Source organism: Merops nubicus, unplaced genomic scaffold (genome assembly GCF_000691845.1).
Source record: "Merops nubicus isolate BGI_N331 unplaced genomic scaffold, ASM69184v1 scaffold4372, whole genome shotgun sequence".
In the NCBI taxonomy this organism is placed as follows: Eukaryota; Metazoa; Chordata; class Aves; order Coraciiformes; family Meropidae; genus Merops; species Merops nubicus.
The window spans coordinates 28354-39077 of record NW_008595468.1 but is presented as its reverse complement, the minus strand read 5'-3'; the positions used below and the strand labels follow the sequence as shown (position 1 = coordinate 39077).

General features: G+C 37.7%; 1 protein-coding gene across 1 annotated transcript in view; it reads right to left on the bottom strand.

Annotated features, from left to right (window-relative positions):
• LOC103768882 (gamma-aminobutyric acid receptor subunit pi-like) overlaps nucleotides 1–10724 on the bottom strand; it is a 32644-nt gene that overhangs the window by 2317 nt on the left and 19603 nt on the right. Inside the window, exons 6-7 of the mRNA XM_008936044.1 lie at nucleotides 4672–4824; nucleotides 3594–3787 (exon numbers count right to left, since the gene is read on the bottom strand). Of these exons, the coding sequence (XP_008934292.1) occupies nucleotides 3594–3787; nucleotides 4672–4824 (347 nt within the window). The remainder of the gene's footprint in view (nucleotides 1–3593; nucleotides 3788–4671; nucleotides 4825–10724) is intronic.

Below are 10724 nucleotides of genomic sequence, written 5' to 3'. Positions count from 1 at the left end.
TATGGGAAAGAGCAAAACAACATCTATACTTCAAAACTGGCTGGATCTGGGACATGATTCAGTATAGGAGTCTATTTATCGTTCAGGTAGGGCCGGCTAAAAGTTCTACAGCATTAGTTTCACTGCAGAGCATGACAGCAGATAGCATACATGCCAGATTTTCTTTTTACACAACTGCATGTGAACAAATCACAGGAGGCTGTTCTTAACTCCTTTTTACTCCCCAAGAGGCAGTTTAGTTAAGCAGAAAATACCATTTACAGTGCATATGTACCCGATTCTGTTTGCAATATTAAAAGGTAGGGCTCTCACAGAACAGAGACAAATTTACAGCAAAAGTGTTGTACCGCATTGCTTAAAAAGGAGCAGGCTAGTCTAAAGGTGAACCACAACTGCTAGTTTACAAAAATCTGCAGTCTTGTAAATTGGGACTATCAAGGGACTTCACCAGCTTTTTATGGAGAAATGAATGTGATGAAAGACTAGGCTGGTGTACAAAAAAAAAAAAAAAAAAAAAAAAACAACCAAACCACAAGTGTTGTGAGTGTTCAACTGTGGCTCTATTTTTAAATGTCACACTAAGTTTTCTCTGTATTCCAGTTGTCAGTAAGAAAATGGCAGCTGGCACTAAAACATGCTCTGTGTGGAGACAGAATTGGCCACATCCAGGAAAAGTACTGTATATCACCTGAAAAGCACTGTACATAGTACCCGCTACTGTGCCCACTAACTGAAGTGTTTGCTGACATCTAACAGCCAACAGAATTGAGGAAAGTGGTCACTTCCATTGAATAATAAAGATGCTCAAGATTAAACATTTTTCAACCTAGACTGTTGCACACCTGGATCTTGTGCAGTGTTCAGAAAGACTGCACGATGCTTGCACAGAAATGCCACATAGGCTGAATGCTGCCTTTGTAACCTTATTTTAAGTTTTCAAATTTTTCTCCTGTCTGACCAAAAGGAAGAGGTTTAGGTGAAAGACAAAGGAGGGCCAAGGAGAATTTCTCCATTTTACAGGAGAGCATAATTCATATCTTTGTATAAAAGAGAAGAAACTTGGGATTTTGGAGAGGAAACTTTTCCGTTTAAGTAGTCTGTTATGTAGCTGATGTGAACGGCACATTTTGCCTCACCTTCCTTGCAAAGGGTGGTTCTTCTGTTTTTGCTGTTAGTTTTGAAGCTTTCTCTGTGGGTCCTAGTTCACCCAATGTGGGACACCTCAAGAATGTGGATATGATGAGCTCTTTCACTAGTTTAGATTCTAAATGGGATACCCTAAAGGCTTCAAAAGGACCTCATATGCCAGTGCCCAACTGCTTTAAAGAGCAAACTAGAAAGCAAACCAGTATAACTAATTCCTATACAAGGCAGAGGGTTACATTTTCAATTCACCTCCTACATTTATTTACATAATTCTAAGTGCAAATTTTATATCAGCTCTCACAAGGGAATAACAAAACCGGGAAATGAGATTTCTAATTAACCTGTGTCCACAAGAGAATACGATAATGAGGAGAACACATTTATGGTGACAATATTCACACAGAAATTTAAGTACCTGCTAGACAGTGACATGAGATTTTAGCTGCTACTTATGTCCTTGTGATGTTTTGGTTTTTTACAGTGAGGAATGAGAAATACAAGTCAGGTGTGCTCTCCATGGCACCCTGCTCAGTGCTCGTCCTTGGCTCCAGCAGGAAAAGGACATGACAGGCTTTTTCCTTATTCTACTGAGACTTGAATTCATATAGGGCCAACCAGCGGGCCCTGCCCTTATATGTATGTATTTGTGTGGGCAAGAAGTGAGTTGGACTGGCTTGCTCACTCCTCATGCACAGCAAAAGGCAGGGTCATGTCTGAAGTGACAGACCACTCCTTTCAGTCAATAAGTCCATCACAAAACTGTACCTCAGGTCTTTCTTCCTTCCTCACTTTTGCACTGTACCTCCACTTGCTCTACATCTTTCAAGTCCTTGAGTTCCCATGTCTGTTCCATCTGCAAGTGCTAGTATGCGTGCCCCAGATGGAAGGGAATCTGACACAGGTAGGTGAAGCAAGGGCATAAGTGCCCTTCACAAATCCACAGATGTTTAATTATCCGAGCACTGAAACACTTCACTTTTTTCCCCAAACCTCCAATAAGCTTTTTTTTTTTTTTCTGCTTTATGAGCAAAATGACAACCACTTACTTCACAAGATGGATATGCTCAGAGGGAATTGTCACTGATGCTACCTTGCCAAGAAAAATTATTTTCATGCTTTCCACTCAAATCCTCACTCGAAACAAGTGTTTGCCCATTTGCAGACATTCTCTCATTAAATATTGTTCTTTAAAACCTACTGGTTGGCTTAGCTTTGTGTCCATTTTGCAGTCTTTCTCCACGTACCCAGTTCTAATGACGGCTTTGAACACACTCCTGTGCCTTTACAGAACTTATCTTTCACCCAAACAGACAAAATCCCATATTAATTGTTGAGCTGTCCAGGCATAAAGACACCATAGCTGATCTTCACTGGTTTTAAGCTTCTCCATTTGAACTCAATATACTGTTTCTTTGGCCTGCTGAGAAGCTTTGCTCAGGCATTTTGATGGTCTCTTCTCGTTTGGCTTAAATAGTTGCAAATCTATCTTCTTGTTGCCATTTATCCCTACAGCACTCAACCAATGTTCTTCCCCACCCTTTTTTTTTTTCTGTTATTCTCACTTCCTGTGTCTAACTTTTTTCTATTCATCCAGAAGTTTCATGAGGTGCTAAAAATTTTCTTCTCTATCATGCATATTAGATTCAGTTAATAATTAAAAGATGTAAGACAATCAGCTTCCAACTTCTTGTGATTTCTTTCTCACTGCTTATGAAAGCAAAGCTAAATGCTGGAGATGGAAGATGTGACAAAATTTCTTTATGAACTTGTCCTGATTATTTCAGTAAGACAGCAACCACCCGACTCAAAAACGCCTATGTTGATTTGATCCTTTTTATTTTAAGTAAATTCTACAGTATTTCAAAATTGTGACAAGCAGCTAAAAGCACTACTGTAAAAAGGATGCGGAAGAGAAAGTGAATCCCAGTCTGAGCTTCAGCTGCAGCTGTTGAAACGGAAGATGTAAGCAGAAGGCTATACGGATTTGAGACACGTAATATGTGAAGCTGCCTGCTAGTAAACTGACTCAGGTACCATGCATGTGCAGTTTCATAAACAGAATGTGATAAAATCTTTTTTGCTGTATTGCAATAAGATCAAGTCACCCAGCTCAGTCTGATTTTTGACCTGTGTTTGCCATTACTGGAGAGACAAATGCCTGTGATTTGTCTAGCACATTGTTTGATAAATGGCCATAAGTCCCTGTCAAAAGAGAATCATTATGGAAGGGTGTTTCAGTTTGATCTCTTCCAGAAACTTCCAGGTACACAAACAATTTTTCTTTTTCACAAGGTTATTCTGTTTCACTGTCCTCATTCCAAAACAGAAACTTCCTTAAATACATTTAAGGATTACATTAAGTATCATTAGTGCCAAGATAATTAATTCTCTTTAGCAGGTATAATTGAAAACTGTTTTGTAGGACAACAATCAAGGAATTGAAATACCTTTGGAATTTCCTTTGAACTGAGTCGATGAAGGGTGCAGAAATGAGCCACAGCATACTCTAACAGTGCTCCAAAGATGAAACTGAAGCAGATACCAAGGTACACATCAATTGCCTTAATAAAGCAATTAGCACTTGGAAGTGAAGTCCTGGCTCCCATCATCAGTGTTGTCATAGTAAGGACTGTGGTAACACCTGTGGAATGCAAAAATATAAGTTCTGACAAAACATGGATAGCAATGAAGGCCTTTACTGCAAAGGCCTTGCTACAAAACAGTTTTTCCTAGCTCAGTGAACTCCTAATATGCCAGAGCATTTCATGTGCCGTGTTTTGGAAGGAAGACTTTCAAATGAACTTATGATTCTTAAGTTAAATGCTTAAAAACACTGGTGGAAAAACATTTGTAAAGCTGAGAAGACTAGACATTAAAATGAGAGATGTTTTGGTGTCACAGAATATATATTTATGATGAACACATTATTATTTCATTACTAAGCAAATGCTCCCTTTTAAACATTCAGATAACATTTTGCTCAATGTAGTCGCCCACTGTCCTCATCTAATGTGAAATCTTTCTTTCTTCCCTATTCTGTAGGATTGTTTTTCCCACCTTACCTGCAGTCTGATCAGAACTGATTTGCATTCCTTCCCTTTCAGAATATCCTTTATTTGAAATTAATTATATTTAATCTCTTATAATTCTTTTATTATTCATGTTAATTAGCTTGCATCATTACAGCTCAAAAAAAGCCTTACAATTCTGTCCAAAGACATTTAATGTCTTTGAATATGTTGAAATTATTTCCAAAATTACTTTTTTCCACTGCTTTCAGCCTCCTCTGCCTCCAAGTCTCCTGTAGCTCCCCAAGACATTTTCTTAATTAATGAATAGCAAGGCTTTAAGGAGAATCTGCATGATGTACTGCAAATGGCAAACCAGAAAAGTAATTCCAGACAACTCAGAAGTGTTTGCAACTTTTAGAAATGGATGATATCTACACCCAATAAAGCAAGCACCTTAATGATCCAACTCCTGGTTTGATTTCTTTTGGTTTGGTTTGGTTTGTCAGCTTCTCACCTATGCAGATTCTGGCTGGAACTGATGACTGGCTTATCCAAAATGATACCCAGGAGAGCACAACCAGTAGGATTGATGGTATATATGTCTCTAGTATGAAGTACAAGATGTTTCTCTTGAGTTCAAAATGAAACACTAGTTTTGGGTAACGTCCTGTGAAAAGAGCAGGAAAAAATGTTGTGAAGGTGCAATTCATAAAAAGTTCTTTATAAACCTGGTTTTGTTCGTAACAATGCAGCAAAAGCTTAACAAACAATAGTGCTGACCTACCTTATATTCTACTTAAAACCAAGCAGTGTCTTTGTACTTTCATTGTCTATTCTTTCTTAACATTAGAGTGTTCATGTTGTTCTGAGCAGTGTCACTGTTGTGGCACAAATGCTTTGTTTCTAAATGAGTGATTTCCAGAAGATGAGTTTGGGCCCACAGTCAAAGACAGAATTGCATATTGTTAGGGAGCAGCACACTGGTAAGCAGAGCCTGAATTTGATATCCAGCTCACTCACTGAGCAAAATTTGACTATATTTGGGCAACAGAAACGTGAGATCTGAAATTGTTACTAGTCCAACAGATCAAGGCAAGGCAAAAGCCTGCTTCTGACATTCAAAGTTCAAAATTAAGTGTTGAAGCATGTAAGTTTTTTAAAACATTATTTTAACAAAATTCTTGAACCAGAATATCAGTGAGAGAGTAATACTCGAACATACTGTGGTTAGATAGCTTTGACTTCATCTATTTTAATCCAACAAATGATGATCTCCAGGACCTGTATGTGTTTCCAATGCTGCATGCTGAGTCAGAAATGCACTTTAGCAACAACAATATACGCACAGAAGGGCTATTTGTGCATCCCTTAGGTGCACTGTGAGACATGGAGTCAAACAAAAGTACTTTTAAAAGCTTGAAGTGCAAGTAACAGATGCCAAGAAATGTTTTCTTGCTCCCAGGCTGGAAAACGGGTTGGTAAAATTCCATTTTTAAAAGTATTGTATAAATTACATCCAGAGAACAATAAAGTTTCATAGAAAACTTAAAACTTAAAAAGTAAGACTCACTAGATTATGTAGACTGATCCTAATCACAAGTTATTTAACTTCCCCTTATCCCTTACTTTGAATGCAATAACTTTGATTGGAATAGAGTCCACCTTTTCACATGGATATCTAGACTTAATTTGAGGATATCTAGACATGCAGCAACCACTATTTCTCTCAGTAATCTGTTATAACAATTACAGTTGTTCTACCTGTTAAAAATTAATGCCTAATTTCTAATATTAAACCGACTTCAGCTTTCTGCTGTGTTGACTCTGATTTTTCAATAGTAGACTATTTAGTCCTTTTGGAGTCATTCTCCTCCTGAAGGTATACATACACACAGAGTTCTTCTTTCTAAGTTGAACATACTGATTTTTTCAAGTTTCTGACTGATAGAAAAAAGAATACAAAGACAGACAGTAGATTTTAACTCTTTCCATGAGGCAGGAGTTACAAAGATGATTTATAGAACTATCATTTTATGTGAAAAAAAAAGGAGCACTACATTATTGTACCTCTATCAACACTGATTTTTATTGATACAGTTGTTTCAGTGAAAGCCATCTTGCCCACCAAAATTGATTTTAAGTGTTAGCAGACCAAAGTAAAGCATTCAAAAGTTAGGAAGTACAAAACTTACAGTTGACTCTGCAGCATTACTTTTGCTTCTGGCTGCACTAATCTTTGCACTAAATCAAGAACTAGCACTACAGAAAAACAGTCTGTACAATAGAAGACTATAGCATAAAGCACATTTAGTGAAAGAGAATTAGGTTTGTACAGGCTTGTACAACCTTCTAAATCTGTGGCTCCCTAGTGTGTGAGAGCAAGCATTTAAAACTTTTATTAAAACTACCAAGGATTTTATTAATTTTGCTTGCCAACTTCCAGGTTGCTACTTAAATAGAACTCGAACAGATACTTTTCAATAGAAAGACAAGATTTTCTCTGCAGTCTTTGTACACTAAATAGTCCTTCTTGCAGCTAGCACACGAAGGATGACGGCATGGCCTTCCCACGAGGGAAGGGTGTCAACCCAGAGCTCATGTGAGAATGCAGAGGGTGTAGACCATCAGCAGGCAACTGATTCCTCCATGAAAGTCATTTGTCTGTTGCTTCTGGGCTGACTGAAGGGAAGGATGTGGTGCCACATACCCAGCAAAGGCAAGTGAAAAGACTGGACTACGCTGCATACCAGGTGCTTCAGGCACTTGGGGTTCCTAAGGTTAGAGCTTGTCTTTAAGGAGGAAAACTCTGAAACAGCCAATCCATAACAGCCATACAGCAATACTCTCTCCTCATTAGCACCCTACAACTGCATCTTTGTTCACCTTTGTATAAAACCAAGTGTGTACATAGGAAGTTAGTCCAAAATATCAAACCTAAAAGTACACTTTGCTGCATTTTCCAAGTGTACACAAGCCCTTTGAATGTTCCTGTGTTCTTTCATGTTATTTTTCGGATGCCTGAAATTTCTGGAGCAATTTCTGAAGAACAAAGAGAAATAGAGATGTAACAAGCTTATAGCTGAGTGGCTTTTGAGGGAACAAAAAAAAAGGCATTTCTCTAACCTTAAGGCTTTCTACTTGCCAAAATCTAAAGACATGTCATGAATGTGATAATAGTGTCAGCATTTCTCTAAAGAATTCAGAAAAGCTTTTATAATGGAAATGTTGAAGCCACCCGTATCTAGAAATCATATGAGGAACTCTTAAAATAAACTGAAGGAAGTAGTTGCCAAGTATGCAATGCATACTTAACATGCTAAAGAGATGAGCAATGGGACAAAATGAAAATAGGGAAACATTACAGTACTTTTTTCATCCACGCTTCACATGTAGCAAAGTTATCATCTTCAAAGAAAAACAGATTTGTTACTGCTATTACGTGAGTTGCATACAAGACAGCAATGATCTATCTCATTGCTTTTGACTTGCACATCTGAGGCTATGGTGCCATCAGTCAGATCAAAAGTGAAAAGCGTTCACGTAATCCTAGTCCTGGCTCTACTAGAGTTAACTCAAGTATGAGCTCAATTTGATTCCTCAAAACTGTCAAGTCTGCCCCGTGCTTGAGCCATAATGACAACCAAATATTTGCATTACAATAAGATTTTTCATTCAAGTTTCTGGCCCATGATGGATGTCACCACAGTGTGTGACTACTCTAATTTAAATTTTATAATGTCATGGAAACAACCTTTATGAAAATAACTAACTCTGCAGCAAATGCATAGTGTTAGCATTTACCAAAGTATTGAATCACTGTGTTCAACAGTTTCTCAGGTTAATCTGAATCTAAATGATTCTCAGTATACGTACTTCAAATCCACCAGAAGATGAGGTATTCTACTTAGGTCACCCCACAGCAAAAGCAGACTAAGCTGAGTTTCTTGGCTTTATAGAATTTACTAGAGGGTAGAAGTAAAAAACTAGACAGTATCTGTAGCTTGTACATAAAGAACAACTCTAGATAGTAGACTACAGTCTCCATACCTACTCTAACTCTCTCTACTGTTTTAAAAAAAAAAAAAAGATAAAATTATCCTAGCAAGTAGGGAGAGGTGAAAGAAGTGCATATTCATTTGGTTCCAGCTGACTACTTTTGTTTCAGTATTATAAAATTACACCAGCATATACTCCTTCCAGCTGAACAAGAATATGCCTAGGTCTAAGGCAGACCTTTCTGAAGGCAAGAAAAGCTGGTTTATTCCCCTTTACAACCTGCCTTTGAAGTTTTGCTCTTGGCTTCTAAAACAAATATTATAATTTACAGTGATGCTTATCTGACACCATATAGATCTTACCATAATACTGATGATTTTATCAATACTGACTATTGCTGCACTGCCTGAGAAATAGATGTAAACCTAAACAAACAGGCTTCCTCACCCTAGGTCATTAATTTTTTGATTATCCAATTTTTCTATGATGTCCCTGGGTGATGGCAGGACACTGCATCTCTGCTCTTTCCTACTGCACTCTGACCAGCAGACAGTCACAGCAGAGGCACCTGAAGGAGGGACTGATGCTCTACAAAATCAGTCAGCATTTCCTAACTTTCACTTCAGCATTATGAGATGGGAGCATCTTCCCCAGGATTGCTTCCTGTGGACTTTTTGATGAACTCTATTCCCGTAAAAGACTGTTCCACACCACTCTTTATGTAAAAAGCACTTTGGTATCCTGCACAGGGGTGTGCAGTCAGGCACAAAGAGCACATTCTTCTCTGTCATGAAATATGTATGCCAACCGCTCAGGTGCCAGCTAAAATGTGTGATGTACCTCTCACACAAGTGCATCAGTAAAGCTCTACCAATGCATCATTTTCTTCTTTTTTTTTTTTTTTTTTGCACCTATTAAGGGCACAGTACAGGAAAGCTTTGAACAGAATTTTACTGCCTTACCTATGTGCTGAAAATTTAGTTTTCAGTACACAATTTTTTATTGCTTATTTCCAATGAACATATGCATTAAGGAATGGGTAATATCAATATCCCCACTTTTACCCCACAAGTAAGTTGTGCAACTCAAATGCAACTCTCTAACTGATGTAGGATGCTAAGGGTGTCATTATATATCATCAATATGTTATTACAGCTCAGAGAAAAATCAGTCTTCCGTTCTTCACAGTCAAGATTTTATAAACTACCTCCTTTCCTACTTATTCTTCAGAGATGAGGTAAGAGAAATGAAAGATCAGGCCAGGCTTCTTAACATGTGTTCCAATCTCCATGAAAATTCTTTAAAAAAAAAGAGTTTAAAATTTCCTAAGAATGAAACCTACCCTTTCATGCAGTGTTTGTGTACAGATATATTTATCCATGTAACTTATTTGTAAAAAAAATTTTTAAAAAATTATGCCACATAAAGTTTTCCAAGTGATTATGTTTATTTCTGTCTATACGACAATGAACTTCCTAGAAGTTAACCAAAAAATGGCTCTTCTTTATAACCTTGATATTCACTCTTCCATTCACTGTATTTCCCTAAGTTTTATGGGTTTTAGTGCATTTTCTGAAACTTCTTTCTAAACTGTTCTACCTTGCAGAAATATCATAAATACACCTCATGATGGAGAACTTTTCAACATCAAATGTAAAATCTTTCTTACAGTCATTATGTGAGCTCAGACAAGTAAGTTGAACATAACATGATAATGTTAACAGCTATATATGCATATGTAGCAACTGGCATCTCAGGTGAGGTTGACCAAAGACTCACCAGATAATATTATACTGAACAGAGTTCTGAGATTGTTTGTCAGCCTTGTATGCAATTACAGATTATAAAAGAAAATAAAGGAAATGAGGGAAGTTACTCAGTGTACCACACCTCAAAAAAGAAGAATTGACAATTCTAGAAAAGTTTGATTGTTAACTAAATCTCCTGAGCCTTGCGAAACTGCAGATGGGCCTGTATATCAAAGCAAGGTTATGTCTCTATTTTCAGAGAAAGAATCTGTGACTGATGAACATACACTCTGTGTAAGAATCTATTATATTTATAGGCTCTTATACATCTTTTGTATTCTACATATAGTTTATATACTTTTTTATTTACAGATCACTAATTAAAAATGAGAGTCGCTCATTAAAGGCTTAGTCATTACCTGAGAAACCAACAATGTGGAGTGGCCAGGGGTCAGCAGGGTTTCAGCACTGCACAGCCAAATAAGGTCTCCTGAGGCCTCTAGCCCAAGGAGGCTAAAGCAGGGTTTGTGACAGCCGTCATCACACCTGGCAGTGACTGCAGACAAGGAACAGCAGTCTTCTTCAAGAGGGCAAATGTCTTGTCTTTGTACATCAAGAAGACTGACTTAAAGCTTTTTCCTCTTCTGTCCTTCTGTTCTACCAAAATAATGTAATTCGAATATGTCATTTTGATGATTTCACAGTTTTCCAAGTGGGGAAGTGCGGGAAGTGCACTGAGAGCCCTGACTGCCTAATGTAACTCTCCCTGCCTTCTGAGCTCAGGCTGAAGACCCAGTATCAGACTCGACCTGAGCAAGCTGAG